Source organism: Symphalangus syndactylus, chromosome 4 (genome assembly GCF_028878055.3).
Source record: "Symphalangus syndactylus isolate Jambi chromosome 4, NHGRI_mSymSyn1-v2.1_pri, whole genome shotgun sequence".
NCBI classification, from domain to species: Eukaryota; Metazoa; Chordata; class Mammalia; order Primates; family Hylobatidae; genus Symphalangus; species Symphalangus syndactylus.
Genome location: NC_072426.2, coordinates 157,156,573 through 157,181,356, shown reverse-complemented (window position 1 = coordinate 157,181,356; position 24,784 = coordinate 157,156,573). Strand labels below are relative to the sequence as shown.

At 42.0% G+C, this 24,784-nt stretch overlaps 1 protein-coding gene across 9 annotated transcripts in view; it reads right to left on the bottom strand.

The window, feature by feature from the left end:
- Nucleotides 1-263: 263 nt before the first annotated feature.
- The window catches only part of STOX2 (storkhead box 2), a 226,206-nt gene continuing 201,685 nt past the window's right edge, over nt 264-24,784 (bottom strand). For 7 of the 9 annotated variants that reach the window (XM_063637663.1, XM_055276513.2, XM_055276511.2 and 4 more), the window contains 3 exons: nt 22,075-22,227; nt 12,374-14,639; nt 264-6,738 (listed from right to left, as the gene is read on the bottom strand). In XM_063637663.1, the coding sequence (XP_063493733.1) occupies nt 6,543-6,738; nt 12,374-14,639; nt 22,075-22,227 (2,615 nt within the window). In that variant the 3' untranslated portion in view covers nt 264-6,542. Of the gene's footprint in view, nt 6,739-11,259; nt 12,211-12,369; nt 14,640-22,074; nt 22,228-24,784 lie in introns of those variants that run through there. The other 2 variants (XM_063637664.1, XM_063637665.1) reach the window with 2 other exon arrangements.

The window sequence follows — 24,784 nt, the reverse complement described above, 5'->3', positions numbered from 1 at the left end:
ATAATTTCATATAGAAAATGTAGTTACAGGCATCTCTCTCACTCTGTTTTAAATTCAGTTACCTAAAAATGTGATTTTTTTCCCCAAATTTCATGGAAAAAGAATTTTGATCAGAAATTTTCCTTTTTAGTTGTTTTAACTCAGAAGCTCTAATAATATTGTATAATCACAATGTTATAAAATCCTATTAATTGAAGAGAGAAATCAATTAACCTCACCTAAAATATTTTCTCTCAAGTACCAAAAAAAATCCACTTAAGACATATAACCAAATGTTATTTAATATCTTAAAAAGTAACACAATCCAAAATGGATATTTCACACAACACTACATAAACAACATGAACACAGTATCACCATAGGGAGGGACTTTCAAATATAGACTTACAAAAATCCCTGTCCTTTTTTTTCTTTTAAGTTATTATACTAAGCATGACAAGTAATCATCATTTACAGTATGGTACACTGACACGATAAAAACCATGTTACAAATGTGCTGTTATAAATCAGTAACATTAGGGAAGACATTTCATGAACTGTAATTATTTCATATGAAATACTATACAATATAAACAGAACATCCATCTTGGATGACCTTTACAGCAACCAGAGACTAAGTAATTTAAAATTTTTTTTCAGTGCAAACACATTTTATTCAAGGCAGTCTTGGCTGCAAAACTCCTTTCTAACATACAGTAAATCCCACTTGCACGTCTTAATTCATTTACCCTAATGCAATAGTCACATTCAGCCACTCAGAGAAAGATACCTGCAGAATTATGATCCCTTTAAACTTGACGTTTAAATTTAATTCTCTTCTAGAACGTAGTATCTGTGTCAACTGCTCTAAGGACTTTAATTTGTAGCTGTCAATACTTGCATGAAGGTGACCCTAGGGCAGCTCTATTCCTACCCCAGCAAGTGTGCACGATACTGCACAGTGTTCTGCCTTTCCAATGTGGAAACCGTGGCGGCGTGTCAGTATCTAGGTGGGAGAATGGAAAGGAGGACCTTGGAGGAAAGGAAGCGGAGGAGCTGCTGCGTGTGTACTTCATGATTAGTTTCCCGGAACTGCAGAGGACAGATATTGGAGGAGATCTCAGGTCTCACATTTGGTACCTCTTCTTGGTGGGAGCAAGGGAACAGGTTTACTAAGATCAGCCTTGGGACAGGGAGGCAGACAACTGTACATGGACCAGCCAAGCTTCTAACCTTACATTTTCAACCTTCCAGAATCATCGCTGCCTGACTTGAAACACCCCCATTCCTTCCTTGGCATGGTGTGTGTGTGTGTGTGTGTGTCCACATTTGAAGCCAACCATTAATGATTACAGCCCTATAACTGATCATGTACAATCATAAGAAGGAAGTTTAGTTCCCCCTTGAGTCTTGTAGAATCCTGAATCTTGTGAATCATCAACTGTAAGTCATAGAACTGTAAAATCACAGGATTGTGTGTTAGGGGAGCCATCTCTGGGAATCTCCTTGTGGGCTGCTGCTGAAAAAGATGCAGAGTATTCACTCAACAGAAAGGTGCCAATGTCTGTTTGAAACACACAAGGAAATGTAATAATGAATGTTTTCATATATGTAATTTATGAAACATCTCCTGAATAAAAATCTGTGGGAAAATATTGGATGTATCCTTAATATCATAAGACCTTCTAGGAGAGGAATGGGGTGACAGCTGATTCTATCTCACTTGGCAAAGCTCAGACCGATAGTAATCTTTTTCTTGCCCACATTTTACTAACCCGAAGCAAAACAGTGTTTTCCATGCCTTTTGCATTCATGTTTCCTGTGTTCTAGCTCCCCCAAGCCCTAAACATGTGCAGAAAAGTCACTCACTACCAGAAGAGCGCTGGATGACATTGACAATGGGCAGGATGGTCCTGGGGGAGATAGGGGGATAGAAGAGATTGCTCCTGCTTGGGTCCACTGAGGTCTGGCAGCACGTGGCTAGTTGGTTCTGTGACTGGCCTGTGGTGATGGAGGAGATCGCCGTCAAAGATCATCTATCTCCTAATTCGAGAAAACACTTAGAACTGGATCAGCTCCCTCAGAAATCCAGCTCCTCCAAAGTAGGGCTCGATACATTGTACTGGATTTCTATGGTGCTAAGCAGCACTGTGAAGAGTACTCGATAAAGTTTTTAATTAAAATTTCTGTTTCAGCACCGTCCACTGCCAAGAGCAGTCATGTTCCCGAAAGATGGTGATTTAGCACGGGAACTATAGAAACCCAATATGAAACTGTAAACAAGGGTGTGTGTCCAGATCTGCTTCTGACTGCAATGGCATTTGGGTGGATCTGTCAATCACCCACTTCATCCATTGATACCACTAAGGTGTGCCGAGGTGTAAAATTCCAAACACCCTGAACTTTTTTTTTTTTTTGAATGAAAATGGACAAAAGTGTCAAGTTGTATTTGTTTTCTTTGACTTTATTAGCACACATCAGAAAAATAGCATTGTATTTAGTGATTTCTCATGATGCTCTATCAAACAGATAGAAAACAGATCATCAATAGCTGCCACTGTGTTCCTGGGGAATCTTAAGTCACTCCTTTTGTTTATTCATTTTAAGTATGGGTATTACAAAGATGACCTGTCTTTGAATTGTTTGTGAATCTGAATGCTTTGGAAGCACTTTGAGATCCCAAAGTGAATCGTGCAAAGTCATTATCGGTTGTTGTTGGTTTTTAAATCAAGCTCCAAATACTGCCCATGTTATAAATGGCGAGACTTTCAAAAAATGATCACTATTGTATTGTGAGCAATATGCTTGTAATTTAAGTTAAAAATTTTATTTTCAAGTACACTTGGTGGTGATAAGTGGTTTATCCTGGGTAGAGTTTTGCAAAGCTGCGCCAACCTAAAAAAGGTACAATGCTTCTGCTTCCACTGAACAGGTTTCTTCTCCCCATGGTGACTGCAATGTAACTTAAATTTACATTTTAGAAATGCTGGTTGGGCTATGAAAAAGAGGGACCTGGGAACAGCTGGTGTTCAGATCCTTGTTACTCCAGATTAACTGTGAATTGATGCTTCCTGAACCTGACCTTCACAACATCAGAGAAGCAGTAATTTGTTATTTTTATCCAGCTAGTCTCCATTCACCTCTTCTACTTGTTTTCTCTATTTGATGGCACCCCCCCCTTTCGTATGTTCATTATGGTCCCCTGAGATGTGCAAAATATATATAATGGAATACAAATTATTTAACAGAAGTTGTGGAATTCACAGCACAGCTCTTTTAATTAAAGTGAAGTTTGGGCTCGACATGGTAGCATGCGAGTGAAGGCAGAGCCCGAAGTGCTTCAAGCTTGGCAGTCCACATTGCTTGTGTGTCTTCTGTTACTGAAAACTTAGACTTCAAATCAGATTTCCAAAGGAGCAAATAGCTCTTTCAATTATGTTCACCCATTGGCTCTTCGCCAGAGAACTTTTAACAGGAATGGGTGGAGGGCGGGGGTGGGCACAAGAATTTTTAAACTTCCGTTCATTCCTAACAAAATCGAGTGCGCTTTCGTGGGGAAGAGAGGAGAAGACAGGATTACATCTGAAAGCCAAACAGCGGCGTAAGAGAAAGCCATGGCGATGGAAAGTCATGAGTCCACAGAGGCAATCACTGACACACACAGCACGCCATGCCCTAACGTTGAAGGAAGTGTTCAACTTTGCTCTTCTGAACGATACACTTTAACACACGGCTGCCATTTCATCAAATTTATGGAGGTAGTTATATGTAAAAATAAAAATTACCATAAAGTAATATGCTGTATCATAATAATACATAAGTGTGCAAAATGCCGACAGATGTGTTGACCCTTTCACAGAGATTCAACCAGATTCAGTTTTGTAAACCTTTCAGTTGCTAAACCCTAAGACTGGATAAGCAGTCGTGTAACACAAAGCTATGATTTTACAGGAGGAAAGGGATACTGGCAACGCCTGGCGATGACCCCACTGTTCCGGGACCGAGAGCCTCACCGTGACCTCGGATGACATTTGCAATGTGCAGCCGGCTGCCAGTCCTCCCCCATTCAAGAATCTCGATCAGATTCAGGCAGGAATATTTTTATATGCAACGTCTGCTTACATAGTATCACCTTTAAAGTCCATCATTTCTACACTAATGGCTGCTGGTCTAAGGGAGTTTTTAAAAAATTATGTACCCCATAGCATCAGGCAAATAGTGTACATATTTATTTGAATAATGTCTTCTGTAAACCTATATCTCGTGAAATATCAATAAATTCCTATTTTAAAGCTTCTCTTAAAGGTAATGCTTTCCTTTCCTGTTCACACAGTATTCGATTATTTCAATGGCTACTTTCAGAGGATCAGCTAGAGGCTGATGTGTTGTTTCAATGGTTATATTATTTATGAACTGAGAGCAGAAGAAAGTTTGAGAGCAGGTTTTTGGAAAAAATGAATTTAGACAAAAATTTAGTAACCGTATGATACATAACTCCCCAAGGGAACCGACTATGTAGTCTATTAGATACATGATCATTCCTTCTGGACATATCTAAGCAATGAGACAAACAATGCATCGAGGCATGCCTTGGAGGAAATCAGGCATGAGACTGAAAGCCAACTGGCTTAAGCATTTCAATGGTATGGGAGTTTACTAAGAAACGTGCTGAAGTTTCACTATAATAGCACAAAAAAGGAATTTATACCAAACTCAAGGAGTTCAGTTTGACCCAATGCAACTTCCAAATAACTGAAAAACTATAAGGGAGCATTTAAAGGTTTCAAGAATGAGTCCAGCTGTGTATAGGACTGGATTCTTTAAACAGATTGCTAGTGATTAAACCTCATACAAAAACAGATGTGTCTCACAAATCATATGCCAATTACTGAAATTGGAGGTGAAAATGTTCTAGATTTATTTTGGGATCTATATATTTTATGGTGTATGGCTCCCAACAGCACATGCCACTGAACTAAATAAAACTTTACGTCAGAACACTTACTTGTGTCACATGTAACCCTTTTGCAAATAATATTCCATTACTACAGATCTGTCCCACTGTTCTCAGAAAATAAAACACGGGAACGTTGGAATGTCTCTTTGCTATAAGATGAAATTATTGGTCATCCCTTTGCTGCTGGGTCTTCCTTGTGTTCAACATGACATCGTAAACCAAAGCAAAATGTGAACAAACCATTTGGAAATAAGCTGGGCTAATTAACTACACAGCCAGCTAAAAACGCCTCCTGAAATTGGTTACAAGGTATCTGTAAACATTACTCTGGCATAGTTCATGTATGCATAATTGTTATTCTGATACATTTTAGGGGAGTACAAATTAGGATTATACCACACTGGCAGAATGAGCACATTCTGCTGTTTATTACGTGGGCACATGTATATTTCTAATCAAAAATTATTTTAAAAGTTTTCTCTATAGATATCTTCCCAGGAATAAAAGGCCTGAAGTTCAACTCTCCCTAAATTTGCTCTTTCGTATAACCACTAAAAATTATCTCCCACAGCCTAATTTAGGCATTCTATTTAAAACTACATAAAATAGATTTATGTCCTTCCATTAGAAAGAATAACATCCTCAGGCCCTACTCTTCATTTGTATCACAAAGAACATTTTGCTTTTAAACAAACTAATTATTGTATCTATTAGAGTAAGATAGGGTCATCCTAAGTATCACAAGGAGGAAATTCTCTTCCTTCAATATTTGAGTAATACCTTTTACAAGTCCACATCACCTTTTCCATCACCTAGTGCTGTGCCCCAGCCAGACTGGAAATTCCTTTCCTTTGTCCACTTCAGATTCAAAGGCCTATATTCCTGTTTGTGATGATGGGAGGTTAAAAAATCAGACAAGCATCTGTTATACTTGAAAACAAAACCCTGAAAACATTCACTCCCAGCGATTTCCATTGCAACCCCTTCTCACACACTTCCATGGGCTCCTGCAAAATAGTGTCACGAAAACTCACAGTGAAAAATGACTGGTGCATAAACGATTCACACACAAAGGGCCAGGGTCCCTTCTAGTTAGTTTGGCATCTATTTCCCTCAAGGTGGACCCTTGCATTTGACATTTCGTGGTAGCTTAGTTTTTTTGTTTTTTTTTTTTTAATTTTTTTTGTTTTGTTTTGTTTTTTGGAAGTGTCAAGGATCAGTTCTGTGGCACCGTTTAACCACAGACTGGGAGCAACACGCATCTGTGGCATTTTAAAATGGAATTGGCAACTGCATGACATTGAAAATGCATATTACACTTACAGTGTCTAGACTTTCCTATGTGTGCTCAGATACAATTAGTGAAGCAAAAGTATACATATCACCCCTACTGTTATTCAGTTGCTACAGAGCCATAAATGTGAAAAGCAATACTCTGAAATAAAGATTTTTTGTTTTTTTGCCCTAGCCCTACTTAGCAGCACAGTTTAAGTAAACACAAAAACTGTGGTTGAGATGCTTGTCTTTCCAAAGATGTAAACATCAGTCCCAGTGTCGTAAACTTTGCTGTATCGAATGAGACAGAAGATCTGAGGCAGAAGGACTATCACACGCTAGTAACAGAAGCTTGCAAGCAGTTGGAAGGTTTCTGTAGCTTCTCAGCTTCATTTGTCGGGGGCTCCGTGCTCGCTCGGAAGTTGAAGGCTGGACCAGCTCCACCATGGGCCGGGCTCAAAGCGGGGTTCTGACGACGGTTACTTTCAACAATGCTTGATGTGTTGGAAGCCAGGCTCTCCCGAGTACTAAAAGAGCAAAAAGGGTTTGTTTTGTTTTGTTTGGAACATAAATAATTATAAATTGAGCCCCAGAGGAAGAGCAAATGATGTCGTTAATGGATTTCCTCTGTTGGTTCATAATGTCATATCAATATACATCTCGACTGATTATTCACATCTGCCTCTCCACCACGGACTCCAGAAGCTTCCACAGACATGTAATAATCAGCAGCACACTCAGTGAATAAAGGGTTTTTAAACAGCTAAATGCACTTTGAAATGTCTTTCTCCTTTTCACACTCAAGGAAACGACTTCAAAATTTGAGGTGATAGCTAGCTATCACAGTGGTTTTTAAAATAGATACTCATAAATACACCTAAGTCATGATTTCATTTCAGGCTGGAAATTCACTGGCATAGCCGCTCCTGAACACACTCAATAATTTTACCCTAATGATTCCATTTTCGTTCTGGATTAGCAGATTTCAACTGCAGGGGACTCTGAGCATGCCCTTTTTGGGGGGACCCTGAGCATTTGCCACACAGATGGGAATAAAATTCACTTTAAACACTTTATTCCACTGTTTCAAAATTTAACACTTTAGTTAAAATACATTATATTTTCGATAAGGGAACTTAGATTTTTTTTCCCATTCATTTGTTAAGTTTCCACTCATTTCTGCCCCACTTTGGCAGGATTGTTTTTGGTTGGATTTTTTTTTTTTTTTTTTTTTGGAGACAAGGTCTTGCTCTGTCCCCCAGGCTGGAGTGCAGTGGTATGATCTCAGCTCACTGCAACCTCGGCCTCCCAGGCTGAAGCAATCCTCCTACCTCAATCTCCCAAGTAGCTGGGACCACAGACATGTGCCGCCACACCCAGCTAATTTTCGTGTTTTCAGTCGAGACTGGGTTTCGCCATGCTGCCCAGGCTGGTCTTGAACTCCTGAGTGCAAGCAATCTGCCCGCCCTGGCCTCCCAAAATGCTGGGATTATAGGTGAAATATTTTCTTTTTAAAATAATTCATATAGAATAGAGGTGATTTAAAAGCTGTATTATTTTGCTCTCTCTCTTACTTTTTCTAAGTTAGAAACATTTGAATCTATTTCATTGCTTTAAGATATTTAGAACAGTTAAGATTTCAAATGCACAGGGCAATGGCAGAAATAAGATGACTGGGCCAGATTGAGAAGAACTGAGTACGTTTCCTGTTCCAGGGCCTCAATGTGGCTACAAGAAACGTATCAGCTACAGAGACCGAGGGAGCCAGAAGCATTCTCAAAACATCCACTGCATGAGGCAGAGTCAACACTTAGGAAATATTCTCTGAGAGTTGGTCCCCACAACTGACTTAAGCCTGCTAGAGCTAGTTAACAGGTCAAACTACTACAGCGAAGACGTCCTCTCCTCTCTCATTCCCATCCTAGGCTGATAGCAACTTTGTCTGAATCCTGTACTTTGATAGCCCTTTCCAACAGGTTATTTAAGCCTAACTCCTTGTGGCTTTGAGTTTGCTTCTCACCAAGAAGCCAAGAGTTAATTGTTTAAAAGGCAGTTTGTTCACTGACAACCAAAAGAAAAAAAAAACCCTGGTACTTTCTTGAATGTCGAGGGTACCTCCAGAAAGGTAATCCATTTATAGGGAGAAGTCAAGTTTTTCATTATGCTTATGGTAAATCTGAGCATACCTAAAGGACACTCCAAAATGTCATCACTAAAAGGGAAAATGCGAGACTTGCCTACATGACGTCTCCCCCAGGAAAATTCACCAGTGGCTTTGCCAGAGCTACCACTGAGGCATGGAGCAGGTGGAGGAAGGAGGAGGGGCAGGAAAGATGCAAAACCCCAAAGATTTCAAGACACATTCCTTCGGTTTCGTTCTTAATCACTGAGGTAACTTTTTACAGTATCTGACTTCCTCATCTCTAAAAGATAGAGAGTCATGATGGGATTTACCTACTCCTAGGGTGACTGTGAAGAAGAAATAAGCATCAAGGAAGAATCTGTACGCTAATAAGGTAGAAAATGTGGATTATTTCTGTTATATACCAAGCATATGATGAAATAAATAGTGACTGTGGGTTCGCTTCAGAATCCATGTATTACAAATGACATATTTTCTATGGGAAAATACATTTTAAGGCCCAAAGGATTCACTCTTAAACCAGCTTTCAAGGGGTAGGCTCAACATTTACTGAGTGCCTGCTGTATACCAGGCACCGTAAACACATATTGCAATAGATGATCTGAACTGGGGTCTGTCTCTACTGTAAGATCCCTTAGCCCACCTTCAATCACAGCCAACATATTAATAGTGGTAAATATGTAATATATGTAATAGTGGTAAATAATGGTAAAGAATGTATTTCATTATTGTTGCAATAATGATTACAGTCTGTGACATTCATACTGGGGTCTCCGGATGTGCTGATGAAAAAGTTAAAGGAGGTGGAATGTTAGCAGTAAAAATACTCCTCAAATTTAAAAGTTGGGTTTTTTTTGTTTTGTTTTGTTTTTTAGAGAGCTAATGGAGTGCAACCTTAAAAATAGGATTTCAGGATTTTATAGGCAGGAGAAATGGACCAAGCGGCTATGTTTTTCGTTCTTCTGTGCGCATGTGTTCCCCTGGCCCCAGGCGTCTACAGCACACGTTCTTGCAATACATTAAGCAGATATACCCCTGGCAGCCTTTGGTCTCTGATTTTCATATTGTGTTTATCAAGCAGCTTTAGGCCTCACATTTGAAATCGCAAAAGCTTCTCACGTCAAGACTTTTCATTTTCAATATTAGATCTCATAGCAGAGTTCAAGTTTCTACCCTTTTTCCTTCTACATACCCTTTAATTCCCAACAAAAGGGACTAAAGAATTTTGGAAATGTGTCTGAACATGACTTCTGAGCCAGCACTGAAACCCTGCAGTGTGGAGAAAAATCACCTTTTGGGGTCTTTGTTTGTTTGTTTGTTTGTTTTGGTTGGGGCTTACCTGCTCAGCGAATTATTTACTGAAAGATTTTAATAAATGGCCTGCTTAAGATTTGCAAGTCAGGGCTGGGCATGGTGGCTCATGCCTATAATCCTAGCACTTTGGGAGGCTAGGGCAGAAGGATCTACAAAAATTTTTTAAAAAATCACCAGGCATGGTGTCACACACCTGTAGTCCCAGCTACTCAGAAGGTTGAAGTGGGAGGATTGCTTGAGCCCAGGAGTTCCAGGAGGCAGTGAGCTACAATCACCACTGCATTCCAGCCTGGGCAACAGAGTGAGACCCTATCTCCAAAACAAATTTAAAATGATTCCCATGTCTCACAGCAGTGGTAATGTATAAGCATGATAATGCTATTTGGCTAAAATACCCCCCAGACTGGAGAGTAAAGTCTCTAGAAGTCAAATACTTTCCCTTGCAGAACATACTCCTGGATCAGCGAGACAACTCAGTGACTTTATTAAGGTGTGTAGAAAATAGTTTGTCACCTAGCTTCTAATCAAAGGGTAGTAAATACGAAAGGGGTAAAATTAGCAATTGTTCTGTAGATTCTCTAACTGCATAACAGGTATAGGTGATACATGTTTTCATGTAGAGAAAATTCTACTTAGTATTAGTGGGGAGACATGTGGCTATCGTGTGAAGGTTGTCTCTTTAGAACAATCTTTACCTTCTGCCATGACAAAGCATTTAACTTTAAGCACATACTGAAACAACTGAAAATCAACTTACTTCAAGAAATAATCCCAGTCATAAATTCTATATTCTGCACCCCAAGTTTAGAGATAGTAAAATATATTCTGTAGAGATACTGGTTCAACCATTTCATGAATATCTCTGTTTACCTTCAAACAAACAAAAAACTTTCAATATTATGCAGTGGAAGGTTTTCTAGTTAGAACCCATTACACTACTCCCAATGTCTCCTTAGCAACTATCTCTTTAGTATGGCAGCTTCCTGTCTGTGGAAGTCCAGGGGCCCAGAGGGAAAAGAGAAAGGTTTAAAATGAGCGTGTGAAAAGCAGGTAGGAGGCAGAGGCTACACAATGAGAAACAATAGAACAGAAAGACACAGGCAAATACACCACACCTTCCACCAGCAATTGTTCTCAACTTCTACCACGGATTACAGACCTTCTCTTTTGCTAATCTGGTATCCACTACTACGAACTCAAGAGGAAAAAAGAGTAGAACAGGAACATGAAGAAAAAAAGGACAGTTAAAATAAATTGGGAAATAAATTAATATCTGATTTGAGATAAAAAATTATTTAGCAACAATGATTTCTTAGAAAAGCCACTTAGTAGACCAGTGGTTTTCAGGCTGAGGCCCATGGCTCCCTGAGGTCTCAGAGGCTTCTCGAGGGATGGGGAGAGGGACTGGGGCCCATAGTCTCCACTGTCACCACGGCCATCTCTCAGCTCTGTGCAGACATTAGACTTCCACACACGTGTTAACTAGGAAGAAAGGCTCCAAGAGCAAAATAATAATAATGATAATAATAATAATAATGAACCAGCCCTTTAATAAATCACAAAGGCCTAATATGGGACGAAGCAATTAATGATTCCCAGTTCCAGCTGTGTGATGCTCACTTCCAAAATTATCCAGGGATATAGTGAAAAGATCACAACAGAATTAATTTTAATTCTTAATAATTAAAATAAATATATGAAGTACATAATCCTATCTGAATCCGTGTTAAAATGATTAGTATTGTCAAATCTTGGGAATCACAGCTGATGAAAAATGTCAATCTCTCAGTAGTATTTCTGCATCTCAGAGTCACCAATCTGGAGTAGAAGTCAGAAAGAGAATTAGGTCCCATGTTGCTTTTTGAGGAGAAGAAAGAGTTAAGGAGAAAAAAGGAAGTTGCACAGACTCTTGTTTGCTTTCTGAATCCCTGAACAACTCTAGAGCTTTGGCCATGACCACTGGGCACCACTAACTCTCCACTGTCAACCCTTTGCTGACCTAACACCTATTAACAAGAAGGAACTACAATTAGACTGCCCAAATGGGCTCTGTCATTTCTGCAGGAGGAGAAATAAACATGGCACATGCTTTGATCTAACAGAGCACAGGCCCCCGCCCTCGCTGTGAGGGAAGAAATATTCCATTTCTTGGCGGTGAAAGGAAAGTGTGTGAGCCAGAGGGACAGGCTGCACAGAACACCGGGATCCAAATGGCAACAAGCTTCTAGATCCATTGGAAAGGTTTCGAGATCTGCTATTATATTTTCACTAGAGGGACCCCTATCTTAGCATCAATCAATTTACTCCCAACCCCTATCTTCCTCCCCCACCCCCAGACTATTTATTCTACTCAAAAAGTTACTATTTTTGAAGGACTTAAAAAACATCCTTCTCTTAGCATGGGTGGCAATATGAATGTAGCAAAAAAATACTGGAAATGTTGGTTTTAGTTAGATCAGACTGCTGCAAGTTTGAGGGGAGAAGCCAACCCACCAGTCCAGATTGGTGATCTCTACAGGTGCAGAAACATTTTTTTCAATTCCTGAAAAAGAAGTCAGAAACAGATTGTTAACAATACAACTCATACAACTCTTAACCCTCATCCATAGAACTGAGACTACGAAATCAGAAACTTGTCAAGTTACGTGCATAAAGCCCCAGGCCCCGCTAGGTGCACGTGTGTGCACAGAGACACCTCTCCCTACCGTGGGGAGTTGAATCCACTGTCCACTGTGATGCTGCTGCTGTCCATGCTGTCCAGCCGCGCTGAGTGGGTGGCTCTCTGGTTGCTGCTGCTGTCGGTTTCTTTTGGGGCGAGAAGGGTGAGGTTCTTTTCAAACTTCCTCTGCAAGTCTCTTTCCTTCTCCCTCTCGAGGAGCCACTGCATGGTGCCTACGTCCTCTCTATTTTTCTCCTCCTCCGTGTTCTTGTTTGCCCCTTCCTCGGAGTCATCATCATCAGAGACGTTGTAATAGTCGAAAGAGGCCTCCTGGTTCCCTCCTGACTCCTGCTGACGTTGGGAAGCAGGCATGGCTTGTGCCGCCGAGGTCCCCAGGGACGGTTCCAGTTTCTCACATCGGCCTGGCAATGTGTCGGCAGGTGTCTTCGGGTGAGATTTGAGGAGGGACAGGCTCGATTTGTGATAGCTGTTTACAGACAAGGTGCTGTGAAGAGGTTTGAACAGTGTGTCTTTGCTAAATATCTCTTTCCTCTTGTCCAAGCTGCTGGGCTCGGCACCATGGTGCTGGACGAGGCGTCCATTGGCGATCCCTTCAGCCACTCCTCCCGAAGCAGCTGGGCCCCCACCCGGCCCTTTTGGTGACTCCTCCTTGTGGCCCACAGGCTCCCTGGAGGAGTGGGGGACCTGCCTATCAGATGGGGAGAGCTTTTTCACCCCTTCTGCCAAAGTCAGAGTGTCATGGTCCTCCTTATTCTTTCCCAGAGGTGACGGTGCCGTGAGCACCGTCTCACTAGAGGTGTTGCACTGGAAATAGTCATCTGTGGCTGTTTTTGTTGGACAAGAGTTGAGTTCGCCATAGGATGGCAAACTCTCGGGTGGTTTGCCTGGCTCCAAAAGGCTGCAAGCGCTGGACGGCTCCTTGCTGCCACTGACTATCTCCGGAATACACACCTCTTTATAGCTTGTGGACGAAATGTGAGCCCTTTGGAGACTAACAGTCTGTGCAGGCCTTAAAGTACTGTCGTCAATGTAGGAGTGGCTGGGGGTCTGGTCGTCCTGGCTGCAGCCTTCAGCAAGGTCTTCTGGCGTCCCTAGAGAAGAAGCACCCAGAGGGCCTTTGGAGTTATCCATCGACCTGGATCTCTCCTTGGCTTTGTTGGATCTCTCATTCCTGGACCTCCGGTCCTGTGTATGGCTGTGGCTTCGGTGCACTTTTGAGTGGGAGCTTCCCCTAGAAGGTTCAGGAAAAGGCATCTCAGTTCTCCTTTTAGCCAATTCACCAGACACATCCCATTCTGGTGTCATGGGGAAGTGGGACTCGAGCACGTTTGTGTTGCCGTGCATGATGAAGCTATCTCCTTTGTGTTCAATGATGAAGCAGCCCTCCCTGGGCACCCTGGTAAGAGGATCACAAAAGTCATACTCTCTTTCACCTGGGATATCCAGATGTGAACCGTCGGAGGGGTCTCCTTTAGACACTCGTGTCTTGCTGTGAGACCGAGACTTTCCATGGGACTTCCTATGAGTCCTACTCTTTTTACTCCTTCCGCTGTGATGGGCAGAGGACCCGGCTTTACTCCTCTGCGCCTTTTCTTCCTCCAGTTTCTTCATGAGCGCGGTGTGCCGCATGACATTTTCCACGGTCAGGTCCGGGTTAATGCGCCTGATGATTTCCATCTCTACTTCCCGAGGGATCGTAGCTGGCGTGTCCTCGTCTCGCAGGGGCCACTCTTCAGGAGGAAACTGGGCAGAAAAATTGGCCAGCTGTTTGGTCTTGTCTTTTTTAAAACTTAGCCGGAATAACTTTAGCCCGAATTTTTTTGACTGCTTTTCACTATCTTTAGGTTTTGAGAGCGTGTCTGTCTTATAGGAAAAATTTACAGTACTTTTGCTCTTTTCAGTGGGTGGCACCTGGCACAGAGAAGGGGGGCAGTAAGGGTCTTTGCAGTCCTTGGCAGACTTCCTCTGCAGGGTGGGTGCATGCGTGCTGTGCACGTCTTCTCTGCAGCAGTGGCAAGAGTCGCAGTGGTTTCGGGGTAATGTCCTTTCCCTGACACAGCCTGAGGCAGAGGGCGTGATGGTCCCGGGTTGCGGAGAGGTGCACTGAGACCGGTCAGGTATCCTCTCGTCCAAATGGTACCATTTACTGTTAGTTCTTATGAGGGAAGGAGTTATGAAATAAGTCTGTGGGGTCACGATGAAGTAGCCATCTGGAGTTGGGTAGATTTTCCTCTCCCGTACCAGCGTGTTCAGCGTGTGCCGCAGAATTTCTTGGCTTGGGGTTGGAACACCTGAAAAAAAAAAAAAAAAACCCACTTGTGAGAATGAAGACAGAACATGTGGATTCCTGATTTCCAGGATCCTGTTCATTCTGCCAAGATGCGAACGAAGTACCATCACAGAACTAGGAAGCACAATTCAGACAAAGGTGTTCATTAAATTCAGTGCAAATCCTCGCCTTCTTGGATAACTCCTAAATTACTACCCACAGAAAGAGCAGATATAAAAGCTGGGAAGACAGAGATGGAAGTTAGGTGGAGTCAGATTGCTACTGTTGTGACCTGTTGTTTCCTGTTTCCTGAACGAAACAGGAAAGACAGTATATTTTTAAATGAGAGAAAAATGAAAAATGTTTCCCATGATATGATATGAAAGCATAGAAAAGGCTTTTTCAATAAAAGCAACCAGAGAAGCAGAGTGAAAATATCTACCTTGATATTAAAAAATACATCTAACATATATGGAGGCTACCACAGAATAGTTCCTGTACGTGCTCACTGTTAAAGATTTTACTTACTAAACTTAATGCTGTGAATTATATAAAAGGGCAACTAGACTTGACTACTGTGTATGATGCACCCTCTCATTTTGGAGTCGTCGCCTTCCATTTGGAAACTGACTGCCGCATGGGCAGAATTCATGTAAGAATGTTCTCCTTTTTGGCGTCAGTCAGTAAGATGAAGGTGGTTTTTCTAACTTCTAACCAAAGAGCCCTAATAAATACATGAGTGAAGGCTTTGACATTCTGTATCTGTTTGTCCCAAATTCCCATATTGGCTAGAATAGACACACCAGATGGAAATGATGAAAGCTTCTTTGTATGATTGATAATTGTTTTCAAAGGGTTTTTGTGCATGTTTATGTCTCGTCTACCTTAAGAGACAGAATTAAGAGTATAAATTCTTAAGAGAGTTTAACTTCTCCAGGCTCCAGCCCATTTACTTCATTTCTTGGGTATTCTCCATTTCTCAATGCCAGGCACATAAAGGGTGATAATACTTAGAAGACTGATCTCAAATCGGTCAGGTTGAGTCATATGAAACTGCCCATATTTAACCATCTGACTCACAAAAATGGCAGTTTCATGTGGTTCAACCTAACACGAATGAAGCAGTGTAAGGTGGAGACTAAAAGGCTGGGGCCAGGCTGCTGGATTGAAACCTCTGCCCTGTTAGTGTTAGCTGGTGTCGCTGGTTGAATTACGCACTCCCCATCCCAATTTGTATGTTGAAATCCTAACTCCTAATACCCTTTTAAATATGACCTTATTTGGGGAAAGGGTCTTTAGAGTTAAGTTAAAATGAGGTTGTTAGAGCGGTCTCTAATCTAATACGACCGATGTCCTTCTAAAAAGGGGAAAGCTGGAGACAGAAAGGCACAGAGGGAAGACAGTGTGAGGAGACACACAGAAGGTGGCCATCCATAAGCCGAGGACAGGGGCCTCACAGCTCTCAGAAGGACAACCAATCCTGCTGAGATCGTGATTCTGCACTTCTGGCCTCCAGAACCGTAGGACAATACATGTTGTTTGGTTGAGCCATCTGCACTTTGTTATGGCAGTCCTAGCAAATGAAGACAGCTGGCACCACCTTAGGCAGCTCAGCCTCTCTGAGCCTCCACTCACTGTCGTCAAAAGGTAGATAACAATAGTACCTGTAGCCACAGGGTTGAGGTGAAAGGAGTTTAGTGTGTGGAGCAGTGCCTGGCACACAGAGAGTGCTCAGTAAACATTAACTGGGAGTTAGTCTCCACTTTGGGTCGGGACCCACGGAAAACCAGATTGCCTTCAAACAACAATGTGCACCAACCTAGAACACCTGGGTCAGCTGAGCTGCTTCAACTCCCCAAGTCCTTCCAAAGTAGGAAATAAAGGAATTAGAAATGGCCTAGAATTCTCAAGGGGAGAAAATCCGTGAATGCGAGGTAACATACACACCCATTTGTGTTACCATCTTCAGAAGGCATCTTTAGTGACCAAGGCGGAAAAGGTAACATTGGTCATAGATAATGTATTAAGATAATTAATTTTTAAGTCGCATGGTTTCCTTTTAGTCTAATACTTTACTTCTGGTAAGCAAGCATTAGTTTTTATACAAATGATTTTAAGACCAATAATAACAAAATTTGTTTTTTAATTTTATAATACTTTCTGTACAAAATAGAAATAAATTGTTTTCTTTTTTTTCTTTTTTTTTTTTTGAGACAGGGTTTCACCCTTGCGCAGGCTGGAGTGCAGTGACAAGATCTCAGCTCACTGCAGCCTCAACTTCTCCAGGCTCAGGTGATCCTCCCACCTCAGTTTTTTGAGTAGCTGGGACTACAGGCACACACCACCACACCTGACTAATTTTTATATTTTTTGTAGAGATGGGGTGGGGTTTCTCCACATTGCCCCCCAGGTTGGTCTCGAACTCCTGGGCTCAAGCGATCTTCCCGCCTCTGCCTCCCAAAGTGCCTTCCACTGAATAACTTCAGGGGACACCACTGACATGGAATATACCTTCTGAGATGAGGGCACACCTCTGCACCACAGTCTCAGGAATGATGCCCACTGTCATTGTTTGGCACAGCAATCAAGATAACAAGCCCATGTTTAAAACCGACCACATATTAAATGGTAGCAGACTTTTAGTCAACAATGTGACAAACTTTTTCAAAAACTTGTAAGGTTCATTTATAAGTATTCATGATTGACCAGTTTACCATGGCTCCTAATAAGGGAAAGCTGATGTATATGTCATAAAAATAGCTATTACTATAAAGCAAAAGTTTAATTTTATTATAGAATTTACTGACTGTAGGCCTTCCAAATGATGATCTTAGGAAACTCATAAAGCTATTAATATATAGAATCATGACTACAATGCAATCATCTTTACTTACCATTAAAAACAAGTTCTCCAGTAGTTCTCAAATGAAGGAATAAAAAGAAAAATAGAGAACAAAATAGAGAAAAAATTTTCTGTTTCCATAGAGTATTTGTGCTTAAATTTTATTATGTCTTGGGTTTCCAGGTATATCAATCAAATAATGTTTAATTTGATAATGCACACTAGAAACATTCTTTGCCCCCTGTCCAAGCCATTTTCCATGCTGTGACCTGAGTTTTCAGACTTAACTGAAAGTTGCTTATGTTTATGATTATCATTTTATTATGAAGCCCTAACATACTGACTGATCATCTATGAAATTCAGGGTTCTACCAGAAATCTGTAGGGTTGACCTGAGAAAGTGATGGTTGTGATGGATGTTTAACGTTTGCATATTCCACTACTTCCAAATTCGACTCTGAAAGTTCATCATGAATGCAGATTGTGAGGGCTTAAAGAACAAAAATAAACTTTACATCCTAACAGGCCTGAACCTGATCTCTTCCACACCTTTACATTTTTCAAAGCAAAAATAACTATTTTAAAACGCTGCATGACACTGTGGTCTACTTATATCTATGTATTGCTTTGCTTTTTTTTTTTTTTTTTTTGGAGATAGCGTCTCACTCTGTCACCCAAGCTGGAGTGCAGTGGCACAATCTCGGCTCACTGAAACCTCCACCTCCCAGGTTCAAGTGATTATCTTACCTCAGCCACCGAGTAGCTGGGATGGCAGGCGCGCACCACCACGCCCAGCTAATTTTTGTATTTTTTAGTAGAGACAGGGTTTTGCCATGTTGGCCACGTTGGTCTCGAACTCCTGGCCTCAAGTGATCCGCCCACCTGGGCCTCCCAAAGTGCTGGGATTACAGGTGTCAGCCACCACAATCAGCCTCTATATATTGCTTTAGTCCTGCGAATCTGACAAACTGTCAGAACAGCGAGCACATGTACACGTTCTGTATGTTAAGCACCTTCAAGTGAAACGCTTTAATGAGCATCTTTAGATTATTCTTGTTTGTGAAGAACACTGGCTGAAGAATAATGCAGTAAGAGCCAACATAATGAGATGAACGGGAGACGGAACACAGCGTATGTAATATTAACATTCTCCAGAAATCTCTAAAGTCAAGTTCAGCTCCATACCTAGCCTTATAGGTCTAGCTCTATGTCCCTGAAGACCAGCCTTCCTCCCAGGAAGATTCAGTTGTAACAGCTTAACAGGTACCAGACCACCAATTTAAATGATCATTCTGGATGAATGGATGCGTAGTTATTTAGAAATACGAGAAGCAAGTATTATTCTTTATAAACCTTTTTAAAATATTCTTGATTCTGTAATGGAAACTGATAGATAAAAGTTGTTGAGTTGGTTTTCAAAAATTCAGCCAACTTTTTTTTTCTCACTTTTATAGAAAAGTGATAGAAAGATTTAACTTTTGATGTATCAGAATTTTTTTTTTTTTTTTTTGAAACAGAGTCTCGCTCTGTCGCCCAGGCTGGAGTGCGGTGGCGCGATCTCGGCTCACTGCAAGCTCCGCCTCCCGGGTTCACACCATTCTCCTGCCTCAGCCTCCCAAGTAGCTGGGACTACAGGCGCCCACCACCACGCCCGGCTAATTTTTTTGTATTTTTAGTAGAGACGGGGTTTCACCATGTTAGCCAGGATGGTCTCCATCTCCTGACCTTCTGATCCGCCTGCCTTGGCCTCCCAAAGAGCTGGGATTACAGGCATGAGCCACTGCGCCCAGCCCAGAAATTTTTGCTAGAAGACTATTCACTAAAAACTTTCTTTAGAATATGGATGCCCAAAACAAGAAAATAAGCCAAATTCTAGACTATACTTTTGATTTATAAAATAAATTAAATATGAGATCCAAATATTTTAATAATACTTAGGCTCAAAAACTTTATTTTTCAATAGTAAGATATAAAATAACAATACTTTATTCTTACCTTAAAAAACAAAAAATACAAATACGATCTTTAAATCCCTTCAGAGTTTTAGCATTGTCATTAAAAATACAATTTTCAAGTAGAATTTAAAGGGTTAGATTTTCTAAAATATTTTCTTCTGCTGTAGCTTAACTGATAATAAAAGACAGACAAAAAAAAATCAAAGGAAGGAAGGGAAGGAAAAGAGAAAGAGAGCTAAGAAGAAAGGAAAGAAGGCAGGCAGGAAACAAACTTTCATTTTTTATGAAATACCAGTTTAAAATCTGGAGCTATTGCTGAACATAACTTTAAATAGTTACCACCATATCCTAGCCCAGGGGTCAGCAGACTTTTTCTGTAAAGAACCACATAGTAAATATCTTAGGCTTTTAGCCATATGACCTCCATTGCCACTACTCAACTCTGCCACTATTGCATAAGGAGCCAAAGATCATCCATGAGCAAATGGGCACGGCTGTGTTCCAATAAAACTTTATTTACAAAAACAGGTGGTGGGCCACACTAGGCCTGCAGGTTAGCAAACTCCTGCGCTAGACTTGGTTTTGTACGGTGTCCTTGCAAACTTCTGAGGCTGACCAATGAGTCATCAGTGTCACACAGAAGAAAAAGCTCCTCAGTCTGTCTGAAAACCAGGGCCTTGGGATTTAAGTTCTCTTCCCATAAAAGCTACTAAAACAGCTATTCTTTTAAGTACAAACGACCTATGGATTAATCCACAAAGCATTCCAAGTTAGTGATATTGTTATCAGCTGCTTGGCAGTGAGGAGCATTTTACTGTTACACACTGGCTCTATGTTCTTTCCATTCTTTATTTTAGAGCCCAAAAGTGGGTGGTACATAACCAATTTCAGAAAAGCCATGTGATTTCTCATGAAGCTATATAAAAATACAAGGATTTAAAAAGCTGCTGGGTTGTTCAATGTCAGATGTGGCTACGCACTCATAGGGCAGAAAGCAGGTCCTTCCTCCAAGACCATCGTCTTTGCCAACACTATCTGTCGCCACTTAAGTGGCTGTCACCTGGGATTCTGTTTCTCTCACTACTGAAAGGAAAGGGGTTTGCCTAGGACTTAACAAAAAGATATATGCAATCAGACAGTGAAGAATATTCAGAGATAAAATGCTGGAAAGCTTAAAATAATTTGTATGTTGCAAGGGTGGGTTCATGTTAGAGGTTTTAAACCATATACATATTATCAAAACATACTAATTAGAATATTGAAAAAGGAGGAAATATCACAAGAAGAGGGAGAAAACGTTTCTCGGGGACAAAAGGAAAAGCAGGGAGACCAATATGGTAGATAAGATCTCTACTTAGCTTAGAACTAGTCCTCCCGTTCTCTTCCCATGTGTGGGGTGCACTTCCCCACACCTTGACTTTGAGTTTAGCAGGTTTGCGTTGGTCATTGCAGTGTTAATGGGGCTGGCATGAACAAAGCTTGAAGAGCCTTCGTGCAATGGGCTTGTGCTCTGGTGCCTCTGCCATCCCACGAGTGAAAGAGATCTTCATTTGCCCCCTTTTCTAAATAGGATGGGTACAGATGGAGCAGAACTACCCTGCTGGGCCCCACCTGGATCAGCTGACTCCTGGGGAACCCACAGAGGCATGAGTGAAATCAACGCCTGTTGCCATAGGCCTTTGATATTCTTTAGTTGTTTGTTACCCAGCATTTTTGTAGCAAAAGCTAACTGATACAATTAACAGCTTATATTTACTCAGATCTCTTCTAAGTTGAATGAAAAATATATCAAACATTCCCTTTTCATATAACCTCCATTTCAATCTAGAAACAGGCTGAGTCCACACCAAGTTGGCAAACTGGTAGCCCGATAATGTATTCCATTTGACTTGCATGTTGCTGGCACACAAACGTTAAAACATACACACACACACAATTGTCAATATTTAATGAAATGTAGAGATTTCACATAAGACCAAATTTCCAGATTCTCTTGAAACATGAGATTGGCAACTCTGGAAGGACCTCCATTTGGGGGTGGGGTGACAATACACTGGACCTCTTGAAAGACGGTCTTGCATTCTGCAGCTTGTCACCCTTCCTAACGCCTTCCAGCACTGAAAGCGTCAAATGCCACTCATACAATGGCTGGGCTGTTGCCTCATTTTTATAATATTTAAGAGAAAAGTAAATATTTTATTTTTTAAAATGAAATCCTAATTTATCAAATATTATTTTCTTAAAACTCATCAAGCCATGACACAAGTATGTAAGACATGTTAATTTTTGACATGACCCTTCCTGTAGTTTAACTCCCTAGGACTAAAGTTTTCAGTTGTTGAACCCTCACGTTCATGCATTTAAAGATTAGATTGCAAAGACTGACTGGAGTCCTGGTCATTCTTGCCAGATTCTTCATGGATTCTGAATTAATTTCTTCCTCTCGGTGCCAATTTAAAAAGTATTACAGCTGAAGCAGTTATTTTTGATGTCATGCAGGTGCCTGGATTTTTAACTACAGAAGTAAGAAAAGCTTCTGGTCAGTTTTGGGGAAGACAGTTTTCCTATTCTCTTTAAACATAGGAAGAACAGTCCATGTGAGTCCTAGAGTGACCAGAGCACACCGCCACCTGGCAAGTGCTACGTTCCCGCCTCGTTACCTGGGAAACACGTGGTCAGGTGCTCCATCAGTGCTTCTTGGGTGACAGGTTTTCTTGCTGAGTTCATTGCTGAGATGGCCAAGCAGAGGATTTCCCCGAGTGGAATAAACTGAGACTGACTGATGGGAGACATACTGATTGGTGATACATCACCTGCAGAAAGACAATTTTCAAGTGAGCGGTTCATTAAAAGACCCGGTCATCTGTCAGACACACACCTTCATGCGTCCACACCCCTCCCGCCTTCACGCGTCCACCCAGTCCTGGTCTGACAAACACAGTCAGCTCTGAACAAAGAAGCTGCTTGCCAATTCCACTCTGAACACAGAAGCCACAGCCAATTCCACTCAGGTGGAAAGACTTCCACACGCAGTGGAAGCTCCTACTTCCTCAACAAATAAAACTTCCCTTTAACATCTGAGATCTCATTTAAATAGTCCTAGTACTGAAAGTCTTGCAACAACAGGCTTTTATTTCCATTTTTATTAAGTTGGAGCTGATTTATTTAATAACTGCCATTCATATCCTGACAAATTGCATTTGTGTAACTTGATGATTCATTCATTCAAACATTGAACGCCTTTACGCATCTGCTGGGGGAATGGGAGCTGCAGAGAGTGAGTGCGCGCCTCTCCCCAAACATCTCTGCCCTCAGTTTCTATTTCAGTGGAGGAGACAGACAAGTAGATCGAAGTTCGCAATGTTGTGTGGCAGGCGCACAAGAGAACAGAAAAACACCTGGGCGCTGAGAGGCGAGGGAGGATAACACCTCGGGGAGGCGAGGGTGGGGCTCAGAAGCAGGAATTTCCAAGGTTCCACCAAGGAGGTGTAATCTGAACCCAGTGCTCAAGAGTAGGTGTGTCCCTGCAGGGCTGGGACCTATAAGCAGATGTTTTCTGGGGCACAGAAGCGAAGGGGGACAGGTAGGTAGGGACGACCATGAACAAAGAGCTGAGTGTCCAAGCTCTGCATTCTATGAGGGGTGGTGAGCCATGGAAGGCCAAAGGCAGGTGTGGATTTCAGAAAGATGAGTGTGGTGGCTGTGGGGATGATGGCCTGGGAGGAGTGGGAGAAGGCAGATTACAATTCCCTCAGAGATTGAGGTTTCCCGCACACCATAAGGGCCAGTGGAGGCAGGAGAGGCTGAAGACCCCGCACTGGAGGGGTGATGGACGGTGACTCTTGAGATGTCAACCTACAGTGCAAATATCTGCCTTCATTTCTCAAGTCTTTATACCACAGTGCAGTGATTTTCAAGTGATGCTCCAGGGATCCCTAGAATTTCCTGGAATATTTCTGGGAAGGAGGTGCCCTCAGTAGAAGCAGAGGCTGGGAGGGCAGGAAAGTTCGCCCCTGACACCTGAGTGCCACCTGTTTTATACCTGGGGTTCTCCAAGGTTGCACTTGAAAAGATGTCCTACACAAAGAGGATGCAAACTATCAACACAGTAGAACACAGAAGGGCTCACAGGGTCTGTTAAGTTTCTAATCTGATTTCCTAAATGTACTTACATAATCTCTCCTTTTTTGTTTCCGAAGCATGCTTGTAATAAGCTACCATGGTTGACCAAAACCGAGACTCAGGTTGGCCTGTGGCATTAAGCAACACCCTCCCCGACAAGGTGTCTGGCTGCTCTGGGGTGGACCAACCTCCTCACTATCAGGCACTTAAAGCCATGCCCAGCCACAGTTCCTAGTTTGCAGGAGGAGTGCAGAGTCCCTATGGGGAAACACCTGCTGCTTTGATGGGCTAGATGAGAAATGGTTTGCTAGATGAAATCAGGCAGCAGGGCCTGGGATAAAGATCAGCACGTACGGGGAGAGTCCAACAGGTGCCTCGGACAAAGCAGCAGGACTCCAGTGCCCAAGGCCCAGGCCTCGCCCCCTTCCCAAACCCAGCTCAGTTCAACGCCCCCCTTTCCCTGGACCACATGGGACTCCCATCGGCTCTACTGTAGCTCCACTCTCTGCAAAATGGGTATGAGGAGGGTAAGACATTGTCCCAGTGGCCAGAGGGAGACAGGAGTACCCACATCCAGAAAAGGAGGAAGGGAGAAAAATCAGCAGAAGCCAGGAACTGACCTAGCTTAGAAGCCACAAATTTCTGGGGCCTATGGGTCACAGGCATCATAAAGAGACACCCTCGGAAAAATTCTTGTAATATTTTGTGGGGCAGTAGCAGGCGAGACTGTGTGAACTTGGGGCCATTTTGGGGGATGTGAGTTTCATTCATTGGCTGGTGAAGCTCAATTCATATTGGTAACTCAAAAATGACAGAATGACAGAATGACGTGGGCTGGAACCACCTCGGTGGGCAAGTTTGCAACGGCCTAGAACAATGTATTTAAATCTTAAAGAAAAGATTTGTCATATCCTTTTTTTTCCTGCAAAAAAAGCTGAGTTTTTTTGTTCGTTCGTTTGTTTTTGTTTTTTTGTTTGTTTGCTTTTTTGAGACAGGGTCTGGCTCTGTGGCTCAGGCTGGAGTGAAATGGCACAATCATAGCTCACTGCAACCTTGAACTCAAGAGATCCTCCTACCTCAGCCTTCCAGATAGCTAGGACTAGAGTCTGGCCACCTCTTAAAGAGCTGGGATTACAGGTGTGAGCCACCATGCCCAGCCCAAATGAAGTCTTACTCTAAAACCTAATGTGGGTTGGGCGTGGTGGCTCACACCTGTAATCCCAGCACTTCTAGAGGTCAAGGCAGGCA